The 19,917-nt window shown below is 42.2% G+C and overlaps 1 protein-coding gene across 8 annotated transcripts in view; it reads right to left on the reverse strand.

Annotated features, from left to right (window-relative positions):
- Window positions 1–19,917, reverse strand: part of nrxn2b (neurexin 2b) — a 736,473-nt gene that overhangs the window by 233,948 nt on the left and 482,608 nt on the right. The window contains exon 1 of one of the 8 annotated variants that reach the window (XM_044183094.1): window positions 18,089–19,840. The exons of the other annotated variants lie outside the window; for them this stretch is intronic. Within the exon in view, the coding sequence (XP_044039029.1) occupies window positions 18,089–18,422 (334 nt within the window). The 5' untranslated portion in view covers window positions 18,423–19,840. Of the gene's footprint in view, window positions 1–18,088; window positions 19,841–19,917 lie in introns of those variants that run through there. 8 annotated transcript variants of the gene reach the window in all.

Here is a 19,917-nt window from a genome sequence, read left to right on the forward strand (position 1 = left end):
TTTATATTTTAATCCAATCAAAGAGACAGACAGCTTTGTAATTATCAAGCAAGGATTTTATTGCACTGGTTTTGGCTGTCCAGCGAGTGAGGCAGAGCGGTTTGAGGCCACTGATGGGTGGGACAGGAGAGGTGGCGCTGATGTCATAGGCATCAGATTCAGTCACAGTGGCAGCAACCTGTGGTCTGGCGGTGGGATGAAAAGCTCTCTGTGTCATGTAACAGGAACAAGCTATGCCAGCACAATGACACTAGATATACAGTACCATTGGAAGGTCGCCAACCACTTCCTGATACAGGGCAGTGTCCAAATGTCTGCTCACTGTGTCTGGATTTAGATTCACCAACTTTTTGGAAAATGTACGTTTTTATCAGATTATTTGATTATTAATTACCTGTAGGTACCTAATATTCTGTAAGACAAAGAATAAGTGCATGCCAAGGATAGCAATATCTATACAAAGCTTTTACATGCAAATACAAATTTAATCAAATGTGCAAAAATAACCTTAAATGTGGAGGTTTGGGCTCACCACACTACTGTCAGTGACCTACCTAGCACAATACAATGCACAATTCAGTCAAACCAGATGTTTCTTTGGTCATTATTCTGTACAATATAGATTAAGTATTAAAGGAGTATGGTAGCAATTTGGTGTGGCGTTTCCATGAAGTGGGAGAACTTGCGAGGAACAGACAACACAAACGAAAAGTCAAACTTTTAATGCCTAGTGAGAGTCAAGCTCCAAAAACACTTTACAAAATGCAACTGAATAGTGCCTTAAAATAAACCATCCCTGCATGGTAAAAACCCATGCTTCTCCACACTATGCATAAATCAGTATTTAAATGCAATGCTAAGTTTGGCACAATGGAGTTTTCTGTAGTAGTTTTTGGTCATCTAATGAACAAAATAGAAACCCTGCAAACGTAATTCTTTCATACAGTAATCCCTTGTCTTATTGCTTCTTCATTGTGTAAGATGTCCTTGAGTCTTGAGTAAATACGAGGAAAAGATTATCAGTTATCTCTTGCCACACCTGTAACAAGGTATCTGTTCACTTCAAGCATGCAGAGCTTAATTCCTAATCAAATAGCAATGAGACACAGGCGGAGTGGAGTGGATATTCTCCTGCCAATCAAACCTCAGCTTCAACTGTTTGTTTTGAGTGAAGGTCGCATTTCCAGATGCCTGAATGCCAGCTCTTCTGCCGCCCACACACACACACACGCACGCACACACACACACACACACACACACACACACACACACACTGCCTACACGAACACATGTACACACACATACACATGCATTACACATACCTGCACACATACCTCCTACTCTGTACCGTGTGAGGAACCTTGTGTCAGTTTCCACTCATCAAAAGGTATTGAGATTACACTTAGCAGAGCATTTCTAAACGCAAACAATGTATTATGTGTTGCATGACTCTCTAATGAGCTTGGCAACAGATTCCAAATTGTACTAGCATGCACACAGACACAGATGCACACAAACCCACGCACTGCAACTACTTGCTTTTCTTCACCTCCCAGCTTCTTCCATAATGCAAATACATTTAACCCTATGCAGTTTTCTGGGAAATACTATTTTTACTCCTGCTTTGTGCTTTTGTCTACTTGCAGACCTTGGAGCATCCCACAGGTGCAGACACAGAAATTGCTAAAATCACAAACTCCAGGTCCCTGTTCAGCCAGCTTAAGTTGGCCCCACCACCCACTCTCTATAGTCACAACCTCATGTCACCTCGCCTGTCACATGTCAGACTTGACAAGCTTCCCTCTAAAGGGACCTTCTGTCAAATCTGACATTTGCTACCATTAAACACCAGCCATGAGTTGTTGCAATTGACGAGGTTCTCTCCCATCCCGTATAAACCACAAAAAGCATTTGATTGCCGAGCACACTGACTGAACGGTGTTGAAGGTAAAGGACGGAAGGTCTTGTATAAAATGGAAAGCCAGTGTTGTTATCTTATGGTCAGGTCTGACAGGCAATTACAGAGAGGAAGAAGTGATTGAGCTGTGGGAGTGGCTCTCTTTACCTGATAATTAACCACACGCAAGGGCACTCATGGATGCAAACTGCCCCACCGCTTTGGTAAACAGTCAGATCTGTCAAGTAATCAAGGTACAAGGTAACAACCATACTGTCACCAGTGCACTATTTGGAGAACTGTCATATCCATACATCTGTCATTTGGTGCCATCTTGACAGATTTTGCATATGGCTCCAAGGTCACATTTGCTGTCACTGCTTCTCATTTCAACATGGCAACAGTATGGAATAGGGCCCGCTATTACACAACCGGCAAGAGAAACAGAAGCAGTGGGGAAAAAATAGAATCACATGCGTGCCTTGGTGATTCATTGGACAACGGCACATATTTGGTACTCATGACGTGGCTGCTGGTGCTTGACCTTAGTCCTGGTTCTTAAAAAAAGAGTTGCCATGAAAATTATCCACCTGGATCCCATTTTCCCAGGAAAGGCATGAAATATATGAGTGTGAAATAGCAGTCCTCTCAGGAGGGAGGTCAGCTAACCAATGACAAAGGATCATAGGTGACATCCTGAGGTAGGAAGCCCTGGACACTCTGGTCCTCCACTGAGCCCGTCACCAGTCTGATTAATACATGTAGCAGATCAGAGAGAAAAAATATATGTAAGGGTACCAATCCCTTCTTTACTGCCTTCTTGTGTACTGCCTGCCCACATACCAGACATTAATCATGGAGGAAAAGAACTGTTTTCTCTCCACAGTGTGGCACAAAAAATAAAACTTCATCTACGTCTGGGGCGAAGGGAGGGGTAATGTTGCGTGACATTCTCTTCATATCGCTGAGCTAGAGGTCACCTCTCGGCACTGAGAGAAAAGAGAGAGGGAGAAAAATAACGCTCCCCATCGCTCACCTGCTCGCCCACTGTGCCTGCATTCATCAACCCTCTCCCCCTTTCTCTGTTCTCTGTTCTGTCCTTCCATCTATCTGGCCTTGTGTGACACACACACAGTAACAGAGTACCCACAACACAAATTGTTACCTTTGCCATCAGCACAAATTGACTTACATGGCCGATACATTGATTATAACATGAACTAGCCAACACCACCCCCTATGATCACTGTTAGGAACAAATGGAACTGCATGTGAGCCATAAAGCAGCCTGAACATGCACACAGCACATCAGGGCTCTCATTTTATTAGCCAGCATGCCATGGTGGTGTTGTAAACAGTTCTGAGCTTTGGCACTACAGAACAAATGTTTTGCAAGTTAAATTTACACCATGTAATTAATTTGATTGGTGGAGGATTATTGAGACAAGGACTTCATTAAAAAAGGTATGTCATTTTTAGATGTGATAAAAACACTCAGTGTTTAATTAGAAAATCACTCACATTAAATTATATTTCCAAAGCTATTTGTGGGAGTAGACATGATAAGTGTTTTTTGTGCGTTGGACAGTTACATTTGCGCAAATGGAATGAGTCACATTAGATTGACAGAATACAGTAAATTTACATTCTCCCCACATCATAACTCGTTAATCAGCTGCATACTTTGAACTTCTCTGAATCATTGACATCTCAGAGTAAATATAGTAATGGAATCCTACATCTTCCATATGTGTGACAGGATTGAAATTATCTCTAAAAATAACTCAGTGGCTTGTTGGGTGGCAAAACCTTGTAACAGCCTTGAAAGAACAGAAATAAAAATTTTCAGTATAATCAGAGTATCAAAACAAGAACAAAAAGTTTTAAATGTTCCTGTTGAAGATAGTACAACAGGGCATCCATTATCTACCACTTAAAGGCCTCTACCAGAGCCCAACATCAGTCTTGTTTATTACTCGTCAATAGCTCTGACCTTTTGATCCTCAAAGTACGGCTTATGGACAATAGCCTGTACCTGTGAGTGAAATACAATCAATACCTAGAGAGCTTCCCATTTCTCTGCGCTGTATGAGAGACCACAGAGCAGGTTCAGAAAGGAAGATATGAATGGAGGTAGGAAACTGACAAAGCAAGATGGATGGCTGACAGGTAGGGAGCACACTCTCTCAACAGGGGAAATGATTCAAGTCAAGTGCAGTGCTGGGAACTCAGCCTCTGCATAAAGCCATGCACACGAGATGGCTATATATCTCCGGCCACTCATTGCAAACACACTCTCTTTATCTGGCCCTCAATAATGGAAAGGAAAGAAAATGGAAATTAAAACACTGCAACACAGGGATGTTAACTAAGAATTAGAGTGAATGCTGAGCTGGATAGCATGGGGAAAAAGGGAAACGCAACACCAAATCATGGTCAAACAAATCAAGGCTCCTGTGCAGGAAATGTTTCAAATACAGACAGACGCAGACACTGAGACAAGTGGACGGCGGAAGGTCAAGCACGTTCAGCGGTATCTGAGCAATGGTGTCCAGGTGGAGGTCGTTTGTTTAGCAGTGCCAGGATGTAGCCTTAATTAGCTTCATGCCAACCATCCATCTGCCTTATGTCAAGATATGTCTGGCTACTGTGCATCTAAGTGTCTTTCGGTGTAATTCCTCAAATGCCAAGTGACTTTTGCTGCATCCCCAAATTAATCTTGTTGCAATGTGTTTGTCTTTGACACAATGCCAGAGTGTTTGTTTTGGTAACTATAGAGCAAGCAGGCCTGTAATCTAATCATTACAGGAGCAAGCATGACTAAAAATACAACCTCACTAATGCAAGGCCCACTAACAGTACAATAATACTTTGTCCCTGTAGGATTTTGTTTCATGATGACAGTTAATTGTAATCTAACCCAGTTTGTGGGTAAACCTAGCCTTCTATCCAAGCTGGAAAGAGCAGGACTGCTTGTGTACCTGACAGCCATTATCCTGCTTGATGAATATGCAGCAAGATAGCTCTGCACCAACTGAGGAGAGCTCCAAGGTTTCAGGACACAATATACACAAATTTAATTGATAAATATTTATATTTTGAGGAGCCAAAATTACTTTGCAGAGTCAAATTCAGTGTGAATTCCTGGTATTTAGGAGAAGTGTTCAATGCCACTTTCAAATGATGTGGCTAAGGGGCCATTTAGACCTCCAGCATAAACAAATAAGCCGATGAAATGTTATGTTTCTCCTAGTTATCTTGTTCAGGAAGACATTCCACAGTTAGCTGTGCAGTTTAAAATGGGAGGTTCTGGGGAAACAATCCATTTTCAAATTCTCTGCCAGACTGAGCCTCTTAGCCCACCCACGTTCCCTGCCATTGGCGGTCAATAATCTGCCCAATGAGGAAACATTAGATGGCATGTGGAAGAAGAAGAAGAGGAGGAGGTGGATAGGGTGAAGCTTGTAGAGGATGGGCGACTGAGTGATTTGCCTTACATACAGGCCATGATAAGCCTCTTGGTTTCCCCCTTGGCAGATAAAGGCCCCCACATTACAGTTATCGTTGCAGACAGATTATAGACTCCATTCTCTCTGTAAGTACAGGATGACGCTGGATAGGCCTTCACTGCACCACTACCATTTGGAATGCTCTGCCTGCACTGTTCTCCACTGCAATCAATCTAGTTTACAGCCACTTCGAGTTATCGCTTTCACTTGACTCTTTTTAAGTAGATATTGACCTACACTGTTCCTCCATTGCATGAGGGAAGAGGCTGCACCTGGTCCACACGCAATCTGAATGTCAGATCCTACAATCAGATAACTGCAAATGTGCCATAAGCTACACCATAAGCTCTTCTATAGCAGTATGATAACGTAAAGTCAACCTTGTGCTGGTACTAATGCAACACACAGATGGAATAATCTCAAGCTATCTGCCAAATGGCTAGACAGCCAATGCTTTTGTATTATCTCAGGTATGCTTTTTTAGTCAGGGCCTTTTCCATCTCATGTGTGTAATAGAGTGGTAAGTGATGTAAAGGAAAAATGTCAATGCACATTTCAATTGTGCCATGGGCAGAAGAGCAACTCCGTGAAAGGCAGAGGTGTAGGGCCCCGTGGTCCCAAACTGAAGCTGAGCATGGCTTTGGTTAGCCCCAAATGGGACCATCACCTGGGCCCACTTCTGAATAACCTATTTCCGCAGTGAAATGAGTGATAGGTTGGGATAAGATGGCAGCAGAGCAGAGTAGAGTGGAGCAGAGTGGAAAGTAGCAGGGGTTCGCCTATCTTTGGTTCTGCTCCAGTAGTGTCTTGGTTCATCTCTACAGCCCCCCAAAAGCCCCGGGGAGGAGATTTAAGTGTGTCAAGGCTCTGTGTGCAAGAACATGAGTTGGGGCTTCAACACACACCGTACTGAGTCTCTATCACTCTCTGTAGTTATCTCTCTCTCTCTTTCTCTCTCTCTCTCTCTCTCTCTTTGACTCTCTAACCTTTCTTTGCCTTCCCTGCTGTGCAAGCTGTCCTTCTTTTCCCTACTCTATTAATCTCTACTCTTTCCACCATTCTTCCTCATTTCCACCTGATATCTGATCTTCCCCTCCTTCTTTCTCCGATATGGAAGCTGCATGCAGGGATGACTTGTGGGCATATTAAGGTTCCTGACGGCCGGGCGGGGGGGATGACGGTGATGGATGTCACGTCAGTCATCAGCACCCTGACAAAGATGTGTCAGATAAAGATGCTGAGATCTTTGACGTTCACTTGAACTCTGCAAAGTTACTTTTTGCCAGAAGAACATGTGTGGGTGTGTGCATGTGTGCACATGTGTATTTATGTGATATGGTGTGCGCACAGACACAGCAGGAGGTTGCTGTCTGTCAAGCTCCTTTAGTAAACCATATTACACACATATTATTTCAAACAGTGAAAATGCATGCCTCTGCTGGAGCAATATATCACATTTAGCCCTGTACACTTGAACCTCCATAACAACACTGTGCAGCTACAAGGAATAATTAAGCCAAGAAATCAGTGGTCCCAAAGGACTGCAGTTAAAATAAACCATCGGTATAAAATAAGTGTAGCCAATACACTGCCCCGTCCCATGGGTTGCTTCCTCTGTCAACCAGAAGGAATAAACAAAAGCTGACATCCTGCTTGCTGTGAATGCTCTCAGTCAAGGAAATTACTTTTAAATATTTGAAGGCAATGCAACCATGGAACCTTTTTTATACAATGCAATTCAGGATGGAGCCAAGCAGGAGACCAGCTGAGCAAAGCTAGCTCTATAGATAAATGCTTAATGGCCCATGCATTGTTCACCATAGGTGGGGAGAAAGAAGACAAAGAATATCATTAATGTGGCACTGATTAGTAAGGTATAAACACTGAATTCAATCAAGTAGATGAAGCCTTTCTAAAGATATTTACTTACTACTTACTTACAGATTTTTGTAAAAACACCATGGGATACTGTCAGAATTCTTCGTGACGGAAATTATTCAGGTGAGTTACAGTACTGTCAACAGAAACCATAATGCTTATCTTCAACTGCTAGACTCGTTCTCTGATAATCCTTGCAAGACACTGAAATCAAACGCATACAAAGTGGTTTCTAAATCGTCTCCTCCATTTTGGAATGTCAGGTTTATTAAAGATGCTTTAATGTGTCAACTCGATTTCCCTGGATGCTCACTAAGATGCAATAGGTCATATCCAGTATTCAAATCCACATAGTCAATATGAATAGTCTCATGCAAAACAATCTATAACAATCATATATGTTGTAACATCTCTAATTATGTTCACTGTATATGAATGTCTGCATATTATGGTCTTTTCATACATATAATGCAGTGAATATTTTATATGTAGATTTTAAGATTTATTTATATGCAAGTGAGCATATCACTGTACAACATTAACAGTATAATGTTATGTAAATATTGATGCAAAGTGCACAGACAAAGGGGTGGTTGTACATTGCCTCAAATTTGCTGCCTGTTATACCAAGCTGTGTCTAATAAACAGACCCATGGTAAGCATAGTTCATGAGCTTCATGTCCCTCAGCACGGCCTGTAAATGTACAATGTAAAGCATGATATAATATTTGGTAATATATTAGCTTCATTTGGAAACAAACCGAAAGGCCCATTGAATACTGAGGCTGCAGGTGTGGAATGTTAGCTGTGGGATGGGGGGGTTGCATTCACATAGTTGCAAAGCTGATGAAAGCGTTTTCCTCTGCCTCCTGAAACTCCTTTGGGTTGGGTAGAGTGGCAGAGGTGGCAGTTTTTCAAAGCATCAGTCATGCATAATACAAGCCACTTTGTTTATTAATGGCGAGCACTCCCAGTGGAGACTCAAATTCTTGGCGCAGGCACCTAAGTCGCACCGCTCTAATATCTGACGGCTAAATAATTAAAGCAGGCTTACATCATCGCACCCTCTGAAGATCTGGCCCTCTCGTCTCTGCCGTCTACAAAGCCAAGGCGTTGCCCACGCCGTGATGCACTCCCACTGATGTGCCTGTGTTGCTTTCATGTGCCGTGGCAGGGAAGGTGCGTGGGAATGAGAGAATGAGAGAACATCCCCGCTACACACTACAGAGTAACCATGTCACCTCACCTGAGCTAAATACCAACTTTCAGATGGCAAACTCTCAAGGAGGAAAGAGTTTATTGTTAAAACCCAAGGGAAACTGTGATTTAACTGCACCTGCTGCTTTTGATATAGGCAGTAATTTAGCTTGTAAGGATGGAAAAGTGATTTCAAAATATAATTCATGAGAACAAGATACTAAGTCAATACCATTATTCAAGACAGCAAACACATAGTGTCAATAGCACAGCTTCAACTATGTTCTGTGCTATTACTCTGTGGTTTCTCTCACTTTGAAGGGGCATTAATCAAACCCGAGGCGGAGGAAGATCCTCAGCACCCTCACCCAAGCAAAGTGCTATCTTTCCTCAGTTTTAATAGAAAAACTATGAATGGTGGTTTTGGGTGGAATGCATTCATCGGGTCCCCGCGGTCGTGTTTGACACCTTATTTTGTGTCAGCGCCCAAACAAGCGAGAGCAAGACAAGACAAATCAATTTCACTGGCAGGCAGGAAAGAGGTGCTCGCTAGCTAGCTAGCTGCATGCAGGAAGACTGCAGAGGTGATCAGTGTACTGGTGTATGTCAAACTACTCTGAGCTTTATTTTGTCCTAACAAGAGTGCTTCACTGTGCTCTATCTCACACTAATCGAAGGATGTGGAATTGAAGATACCCTTAAGCAAATGAGAATGATTATTCCTTTACACAAGAAAGCAAATTAAAGAATTGGAGATAAAAAGGTGAAAAACAGACATTTGCATAATGAGTTTCAATTGAAGACTACTTTCCAAAATCACTGAAATTATGACTTTCAGGTGCATACATACAGCAGACCTTTTCTATGTATATGGTTAAACATTTTGGTATATCAATATAGTATTTCCAATTTTCCATTTTCCATTTAAAATAGTTTAATTTGGCAGTATTGCATGTTTATTCAAAATCTACCTAAGCTCCTGAGACAACTTTCAAGAATTGGCAGTAATGGTTTTACTGCACATCCTGTTGTATCTGCTTTTGCTGCCTCTGAATGATCACCCAACAGCAGGCTAGCTGCCTGTTGGTGTACTGACCTTATGTTTCAGAAACAAACAGAGGCTGCCATTCAGCAGCAGGCAACTATAGTCAAAACAAGAGGACAACAAGCCCACAGGGTCCACTTCAGCCCTCGGCCCTAGAGGAGTACAGAGGAGTACAAACAGCAGCAAGCAGTAAAGCAAGACAGCCACCAAAGAGACACCCATATGCCAGCAAGCACATACTCAAACTAGGCAGCATAAACTTTGAGGTTACTGCTGAAGTGTGTTTGCGGTATCCGACAATGGGAATGCGGATTCAAACTGCAGCAGAGAGCTGCTTGATACACCCACTTTCCCGTGTTACACTTCATAAAATGTCAAAAATCCACCGACCTGAAGCCAAGTACCAAGCAAGAGACCAAGAACTTATTGAAAAAAGAAAACCTATTAAACTTACTCCTGCAATGGTGGGTTCAACACTCAAACATCTCTGAACTAACTGAAGTTGATGACACACACGCTCCATTTTCTGTCTTGGCAGCTTTTTGGAAGAGTGTAGCCTGGTACACTTGGTTTATATATGTCCCCTTTCACAGCAACACAAATGCTCAGGTGTAAAAAGGGGTTGGAAGGGTGGGGGCAGGACAGAAAATGTCAAACCAGCAAGCTTATCTTAACTGGCCAGAACACCTGAAGCGTCCTTTCTGTTACTCATCAAGATGTGCGTGTCCGTGCATGTGGTTGTGTGCCTTGGACTTGGTGTGGAGGGAGAATGATGAATACTAATGGTGTTCTCTGAAAAAGAAGGGTTGTGACTTGACTCTCAAAGGAGAGCGCTCAACAGCTCTCCCCCTCAACATCCCTACACACACAGATGAACACATACACATTACACCTGACCTCCCCCTGCAGCCCAGAGATAAAGTGATGATTATCAAACATAGCAGCTTGCCATTAGCACAGTAACCAGTGATACAGGCCATTGAAAGAAAGGGGACAGGACTTGAGAAGAGAGGGCCACACACTGGGCGGTTTTCAGCAAAGATGGTGCTTGGACCTCGGGACTCAGAGGGCTAGTGGCCCTGCTTGTCCAGGATAGGGCGGATGGGTGGGTGTAGGCAGCAGCTGACCTCATCAGTATGCATGTGGTCAAGCCAAGCAAACAGCAACGCACAGAGGACTACAAACAGCGACTCTTCTCCCGAAGGAAGTGGACCAGGGCCCGCAAAAATCAGAAGAGACAATGCAAAAAGTCTTAGAGGATGATAAGGTCTAGAAGATAAATGTAATATAGACTAAAGGTAAAGTGACTGGAGAGATAGAGGAAGAATACAACTAAGAAAAAAAAGATGATAATGGAGAGAAAATAGAGCGGTTCAGAAACAACACTGACATTGGAATTAATCAGTATGGTAATTATATGCTCAGTTAAAAGGGTAAAGAAATCCATGCCTGAGACGACAGTGGGGAATTGAATTTATACAGGAAGGTAAAAAAAAAATGTGTGAATATACAATATCTCTCCAATTACTTTAACGGCACTCTGAGGTGGTTTGCCATGATTACCAAAGACCAGCGAAAGAGGAGGGGCCGCTGCATCCACCACAGCAACCTTGTAATTAACATCAACACACAGTACACGTCAAGTATAGATCCTGTGGCTGAAGGTTATTTCACAATATAATTTCATGTGGACAAACACTTTCGCCATCATTTAACATACATCTACATTATACCTTTATGCAATGGATACATTTACTTAAAATAACCTTTCATTTTTCGTTATTTTGATGTTCATTTTGATTATGCAATTCACATTTTGAATATGAGAAACACAACAAATATCTAGCTTGCCTTACCTCAGCAAAGCAATGTTATTGTCTCTTTTTCACAATAGCAGCCACGTTGTAAACAAAGCTTTGCTGGGGAGATAACAATGGATGTGTTTTCTTTTGATGGTCAGGTGGCAAGTGTGAAAATAAAAGAAAAACATTAGAATGATGCGCATTTATGGAATTTTACATCATTTGATGGTTTGAGGTGATCAAGGTCAATTTTCCATTTCCCGCCTTTCTTCCTTCAGCCGCCTATTTCCACAAACACACCTGAACTTGAGTCTGTCCTCGGTTTCCTAGGTGATCAATTACGATGGGCAGGACAAGAGGTGAATAATGCTGATGATTCTTGAAATTTAGCCCTTAGCCACTGTGGGAGACGCTTCAACCTTTGGAGCCTTTCTATAATATTCACGCAAATTCGTGCACATTAGAAGGCACATGAAAACGCACACACGTACGTACACACCAGGCCCATTCCAGGAACACACCAGTGGATATATGCTGTCCACTGCCAAGGATCAAGAGATCCACCCAGCAGTAAAATCTCTTGGAAGCGCTTCATCTAAAAACAGCCTGAATCAAAATTAGCTTTTTAATCCCCTTAGCCCTATGCAGTGGGGTGTTCAGGTATGAATTACCTCACATGGCAAACATTTCCTTTCTCTGTCTCCCATCCAGAACGATTAAAGTGCGCATAGGTGCGTGTATGTTTGCAAGCACAGATGTGTTGATAGATGAGCACTGAACGAAGCCAGACACAGCAACAAAACCGTGGTCATGCCACAGCCGCGAAAGAGTGATGATCACACATATAGACAAGCCCTGGGCAAAGCTTACTGGTTTATATTTGGAATGATGTAGGCGGTTCACCCCTCAGTGCAATCTCCGTCTAATTGCATTGCCAGTGTATTCATGCATGTACTGTATATGTACTATAAGGAGCATAAGAAGAACTTTAAATGCAACAAATCTATACAGAACAATGAGGTGCAGACTCACAGGGGCATTTAAGACTCATCACAAGAGTCATACCTTGCAGCAAGAACCATCACGTTCCCCATGGATCTAAGGGAGAAGCCAATGCGAGACTATCTGAGAAACATGCACGTGTATGTGTGCAGGGGGTCACTTATCACCAGGCAGACAGCCCAGTGAAATGCCACAGTTCAGCGGTCAAGCCTCTCCAATTAGCTGTAATCAGAGCAATGTGGGCGAGACTTTGCAGCATCTGAATAGACAGTAATGAACTGCTTTACATATAGAAGGCTGCAATTGGTCGCTGTCTCAGACAGACAAAAAAGGGCCTTCTAAATCGGGCAGCTCTTCATCCATCACAGCGGATGATTGTAACAATGGAGAACTTTAATCAGTGGCAAATGCTGGGTCCCAGGCTGTGACCCCTTCATTCTGTCTGAATACTGATATTGGTTACCGATCACTTTAAATACATGGGGGCAGATGTGTGCACAAAACATAAAGCATGCACCTCATGACAACAACTCATCCAAGATGGTTCCACCTACGCACAAGCTAGCCATGCCCCATTTAATTATCATATGTGGCCTACATGCAACATGTAAGTACAATATATTTTCATTTCAGCCCATATGAAATACACAAATCGCCCATCGCTGCATGTCTTTAATGTTGTTAAAGACTGCCGTCATTTTATCTGCTGTGCTGCATGTGTGCATTCATAGATGGGTGGGTGTGTGCCAGCAAGTGAGTGCTGCATGGCCCTGCAGGAGCTCATCCAGACAGATGTAGCATAATAATGACATTGTGGGAAGAGAGCAGCAGATAAGGCCTGAGCCTTGAATCTTATAGACATGATATGCTAAAACCCTGGGGTGGGTTCAGGGCCACAGTGACAGCTTAATGGATGATTGGTGCCTTCCTTCCTAGCAGACAGTAAGACTTGCTTGGCATCCTGTGCACCGGCAGGTCGAGGGCTTTTGGAGTCTTTTGGAGGACGTGAGGTTTGACCAAGGTGGTGGTAGTTTGTGTGTATGTGTGTCTGTGGTGGCAAAGGCTCTGTGCTGTGACAATGACAACCGGTTGAGAAACTGTCTAACGAAAAGGATCTGACGCAAGGGGGCTCTTATCACTGAGTGGGGTATTAGTGCTGGTAATAAGCTGTGCCACTTGGTTGACAATACATGGAGAGCTGGTATTTCAGACAAGCGCTTGATATGCCATGCAGCAATGGAAGTATTTATGATGACGACTGAAATTGACTCCATACACAAGAGCAGCGTTTTAATGTGTGTGTGCTGTCTTGTAGTAGATAAAGAAAATGCTGGAAGTGTGCTACTAAAAACAACACAAACTGAATGAGAAACAGCAGTGTTTGCTGTGTAGGTGTACGCTAGTGAACTGAAATGTATGGAAATGTATCCTTTCCTTTACAGGGCAAACAGACAGTTTCTCTTGCAGGCCAATATCTTCTGACAGCCATAAATTCAGAGAGAGCAAGAGGACATTTTTATGTTAATTATGTCAATTTAAAAAGCTTAGCAACTCGAGATGTGAGAGGTGCAATCCAATTATTCAAGCTAGACGGAAGAGAAGGCAGGAAAATAAAAAAAAAAGCAATGACAAGAGGACACTAGTTTGAGCTGCCATTTTAGAAGATAAAACCTGCCTTTGTGTTGTTACTCTCTGATGAACTAGCATGTGCTTCAAGGAGTTTACTTTAAAATAACATAAAAGGTGTTGTGCATTTTAATGCATTATAAACATACTTATAATGCATCATACTGTGCTTATAGCAATGTATAATTATAGTTCTAAGCACTCATAAATATTCATAATGCTTTATAATGATGAACATAACTTATTATAAGCCATTTTATAATGACTTATAATATCATCATATAATACTTCATAATTGCTGTTATTTTGTTTTTTTGGCAAGTATCATAGTGTATTGTAATTCTCATAGTAATACATTAGAACCATTGTATAATGCATTATAATCACTGTTAAAATGATTATAATGTATTACAACTATGTTTTTTGGGAAAACATTACATTAGTGAAATGTAAATGTCTATCATTCATCATCAAAAAGTTGTGTCATATTGGAGTACTCAATTTCTGTTATGACCAGTGGTGGAGGAAGTATTCAGATCGTTTAGGCTACAAGTACAAGTAAAAGTACTGCATTGAAAATGTTACTTAAGTGAAAGTATAATCAGGAAAATGTACTATTAAAAGCAAAAGTACTCAATGCAGAAAGACAAATATCCCCTGTGACTGTTATACTATTATATATTATATCCTTTATTATTATTACTCATGCATTAATGTAAAAGCAAGATTTTACTGTTGTAGCTGGTTGAGGTGGAGCTCATTTTGAACTATTTTGTATCGGCCTGCAACTAATGATTATTTTTATTATGGATTCATCTGCTGATTATTTTCTCCATTAATCGACTGATTGTTTGGTTTCTAAAAATTCAGAAGATTGATAGAAATGCCGTCATTACCCAGAGCCAAATATGACACCTTCACAATGCTTGTTTTGTTCAACCAACAGTCCAAACCTCAAAATGATTAACAATACATTAAAATTATTAACATAATTAAGACGAAAAGCAGCAAATCTTCACATTTGTGAAGCTGGAACCATGAAATGTTTTTACATGAAAAATTACTTTAAATAGTTGCCAATTGATTTTCTGTCAATCGACTAATTGATTAATTGACAAATAGTTTCAGCTTTACTTACTTGTATAAACTATTGGGTAGTTTAATTTATAACAAAACATCATATTTTATAAACTCTTCACGTTCAGACCGTGGTTCAGACAATTTTGTTCAAAGACCTTTATTTTGAAATTACGGGGTTTACTTTGTTTTCACCTCCTCCTTCCTGCCCTACGTCTGCCATGTTTCTACTGGTGCAGAGGTCACTGACTATATAAATTATGATATTACTGCTATAAGGTTCATGTAGCACAATAACTCGATTCTCTCTCTGTATTTCATGATGTTGCACTGTCTAGTCGATGTTTTGTATGTATTGTACCGCTGTAATGTTGGTAAAGACTCGTTTCAGTATTTAACCTGTTCGGTAATTAGCCTCACTAAGTGTTAAGCTAACTGGCTAGTCTAGCTAGCTTGCCCTGCATTACTGTGAACACAGTTAACATGGTTTCAGTGCGATATTACAGCAATAGTGGTTACTGCAACAGTTGTTTAGTGATTCCACAGTCACACAGAGAGTATGCCGACCTCACACTTGTGCAGTACCTCTTTAAGGACTCTTTTTGAGCTGTGAACTAAATTATATGACAGTACTATGATGAAACAGATCAATACTGGTGTTAATATTGACATTCTTCAAATTTACAGACACACACTCACTGGAGAGCCTCTCAGCCTCTCTGAGCTGCTAGCTCAGCTAAAACACAGGTACCACACAGAAACTTTCACATGTGCTTCTGACTGTCAAAGCTCCAGTGTGTTTCCAGTGTGGACATGGAGCGTCTGACAGCAGCTGCTCATAACTGGTTAGCTGTCTGTTGCTCAATCTGGTCGGTGTCTCCTTACCTTCTGCGGCATACACAGGGCCACGCCCCCTAAGGTGTTTGTCCTGCAGTCCTGTGCTGCATTTTTTAAATATGCTAGGAGGGGGGGGCGCTAGCAGAATTTGGGGGTGAAGTTACACTTGAAATGCTTTTAGTAAATGCTGGCTATCGGTAACAACTCACAGATATGCATGCATTTGTTTATTTGTGCTTTATTTCAGAAACTAGAGAATTATGCACCGCTATGCTGTACCATTTGTGCTACTATTTCCATTCTTTAACTGTAATTTAAAAACAGGGCCAATGCAGGCCATGCTTTCAGCTTCATTTAAACCCAAACTTACAGCCAACTTATATCTTAGTAAAAAAAAAAAATCAATAAGAAAATATATTTATCCCTCTTTCTTTTTATGTGTGTTTTAAGCAGTGTAACATGTTTGCCATTACAGTGTTTCAGAACACAATTAATCACATTTGATATGCATATTCAGATGGTCGACAAAGTACTTATACAGTAAAGCAGGGCAATTTATGTTCCTACTTAATTATTCATTTATTTGTTATTTTTGAATCCATGGCTACGGGCTATGTTTGAACTGGAGCATTTTTGGGCTAAAAGAACATTTACCATTGTTAATTGGCATTTTTGTAAATTTTTGTTTCTGTAATATGTTTTTTTGACAGGCTCTTTAATTGGATTCTTTGACAATCTGGTGTGTTTATTAATCACTATGCATATCTTAATTGTCTCTGAAGATGAACAATTTAATTAAAGAAAATCATGAACTAAATTCTGACCTCAAAATCAAAAGGAAAATCAATTCAAGGATTCGGTGAACCTTTGCATCCCCAATGAACACGATAAAAAGGGTAGCTCTTCAATTTGCCATTGACAAGACACTGAGAACATTCCTTCATACCTCTTCTATGACGCAGGTTAGCCCTCATTTGTGTGCTCAGTCACACTTTAACTGTGAGGACTTGTGCGCATGTAGCTGTGGGCTGGGAGGAGAATATGGATAGCCATAAATCAAATGCAATACTGAGCACCAGGGAAGAGGTTGTGTAATGTCTATCGAGGCTCACCACAGCCAATCGACCGCAGAGGGCTATGTGAGGCTCCTCTACCCATCTGACACCCGATTGATTGGTGCAGATTACAGGTATACAGAGGTGAGAGAGAATGGAGAGGGGAAGGAGGTAGAGAGAGACAGACAGACAGACAGACAGACAGAGAGAGAGAGAGAGAGAAGTAGGGCTTGTTGGATAAACACTAAGTGGATGTAAATGGAATGACATGAGCATAAACATGCTGAGGAATCAATAAATGCTATTAACGTCTCCTATCAAAGTAATGTATGTACAGGGTGTTGAAAAGGGTCATGGGAGATAAATACAGAGGGAAAGGGAGAAGAAAAATTGCAGTGAAAAAAGCTTGGGGAACATCAAAGGAATCATCAGTGTGAAACTCTGCCTTGTCCCTGACAGCTTAGGCTAAGAACAGCACAGCAACTGATGCACCACAGAGCAATGAGCCAAAGTAGAAAGTAGGACAAAATAAGGAGTGCTCAGGCAATTATCAATGGATTTTCCTGAGTACACAATGTACCATGACACACAGCATGTGAGATTTAGCATCTCAACAACCTGTTAAGGCCATTCTCTTTTAGTGGCTGCCATCATGCGCCAACAATTACTATGGTTGGTGATTACATGAATTTAAATTGGCCATAGTTCAATCAGCAGACCCAAGATGGCTGCTGAGCTTGAAAGGCAAGTAGCGGGAACCAGCTGGCTGGGGATGTGCTGCAAAAAGCCCAGAAGGGAACAGCTTCTGGAAACATCATCCGCCAATTCGGGGACATAAATCAAGACACTGGCCTATGGGAAGCTGAGGCAGTGAGGTTGGTTGCCCAGGCCTGGCTCCTCTCAGTCTTTCCAGAGATGACAGAGATCAATAGATGGATGAACCAATTGCCTGTGCTTATGTACTCAACTTAGAGCTCATTGCCACCATGAATCAACCCCTTGAAGAAAATTTACTCCTATTGACCCCTTAAGTCCATGTCATTCCTCTAAGTAAAACTCACACATGTACTGTCGCATGTCGCTCAGCAAAATCACTGGTCAATCATTAGCCGATCAATTCCTGAATAGTCAGGGAAAAGAGCAACAGAAACAGATGATCTTACCATGGCCCCCACGTGTAAGAAAGGGCATCCGGTTGATGGCAATGGGCACAGTACCATGCTTGTTGTGGAAGTGGTGGACATGGTGGGTGGTACTGAGGGAGGAGGAAACTCGGGCGGCCACAGCTGGGCAGGGGAACACCAGCAGCGCCAAAGAGAGCACCAGCCTGAAAAGGAAGGCCGGACTGGCCCACACCACTGGTGACGCCGCTGCTTGCCTGGGTACCAGTAGCAACCCTCCGTCCACCTCCACTTCCATCTCCTGCTCCATGGGGGCGAGGCCTGAAAGGAACAGAAGGCCCCTCCCCCTCATACGACACAAACAGGAAGTGAACATCTCAAATGAATCCAGGGCCCATGATCCCCTGCTTTCCAGCCTGGGGAGGGGAAAAATATAAATAGAAAATACTGATAAAAAAATAAGCCAAGAAGGGAAAAAAAAGGATCCTTGTTTGAAAATCCCAAAAATGATTGGAAAGAAAAAAAAAACAGTGGAAAAAAAAAGACAAAATCCTTCCTAAAAAGAAAGACCCCAAAAATCCTCCAACAGTCTAGTGTCGATATCCAAAAGCTTCTGACTGGATCCTTGAGAACCAAAACAACTCCCACTCCTCTTCTTATACAATTAAACCTTTTTTATAAAACTGAACCTCATTTGTTTTAACAGGCAACTTCCTTGCCACTCCAAAACAAATAATTACAGCTTAGCAGCACCGATTTAGCAAACACATGACTCCATCTTAGCTCCTTGAAAAATATCTTGTGCGCAGCTCTTTGAGTTAATTGTTCGACAGGGTTTTCCTTCACCTTGGGGAGATCTTCAGCTGGTTTCTCCACCCATAATCCAAGCCTCCAACACGAAGAAAAAGACTCCCGATATCCCTTCTGAGCTTTTTGGAGACAACTTAAATGGAGAGCAGTAGGATAGCAAAATACATAGAAGTAAAACTAGGGTGCAAAAGGGAGAGGAGCAGAGGGTCCTGAAATGAAGGAGAAGCCAAATCCTGTTTCAGGGCTTCGATTCCCTGAAGGAACTCTGGACCCGTTCAGACTGCAGCCAAGAGCGGGAAAACAAGGGATGAATAAACAGAATACAGGACTGGCAAGAAAAAAGGGTTGGCAAGAAAGAGGACAAAACAGTCGGCTATTTCCAAGTGCAGCGGTGCTGAATTCTCTGTCCTCTTTTCTGTCAAAATGAATCAATATGGATCATGGAATGAAGGGCAGCACCAAGAAGACACCTCAACAGGATTAAACCAGACTTGTACCCAAACTCCGTCCTACTTGTGATTGCTCTTCACCTTTTGAGAATATAATTCCGTTTTCTATGCAACTTCAAACACTGCTTTCCAGGGTGGGAGGCAGATGAGAATCAGCGGCTGGTCCTCTCGGTGGGGCTCCGACACAGGGTGCTGCTGCTGGCTTGCTGAGAGAATCTGACGATGCTGCTGCCGCTACTGCCGCCGCTGCCTCTGCTGTGAAATTCATGCTAATTGAATCAGAAGCTGCAGCAAAGAGCGCATCCTTCCTGCCCGCACAGTTCTCCCTTTTCCTTTTCCTCCGATCAAGTCAGCCACCCCCCTCCCAACGGCGCAAACGCACGGCTCTGTACTGGGCAGGGTAAAAACCAAGAGTCAGTGGCAGAAATAGAGCCGAAAGGGAAAGGTGGACACACACTCGGGTTCCTTTGAATGCACAGACGGTGACTATGATACATAGGGCAGAGCAGAAACAGAGAGAGAGAGAGAGAGAGAGAGAGAGAGAGAGAGAGTGTTTGTGTGTCTGGTTGGAGCAGCGAGAGAGAGAGCGAGAGAGAGAGGGAGGGAGGGGAA

This window comes from Siniperca chuatsi, linkage group LG22, assembly GCF_020085105.1.
Source record: "Siniperca chuatsi isolate FFG_IHB_CAS linkage group LG22, ASM2008510v1, whole genome shotgun sequence".
NCBI lineage: Eukaryota > Metazoa > Chordata > Actinopteri > Centrarchiformes > Sinipercidae > Siniperca > Siniperca chuatsi.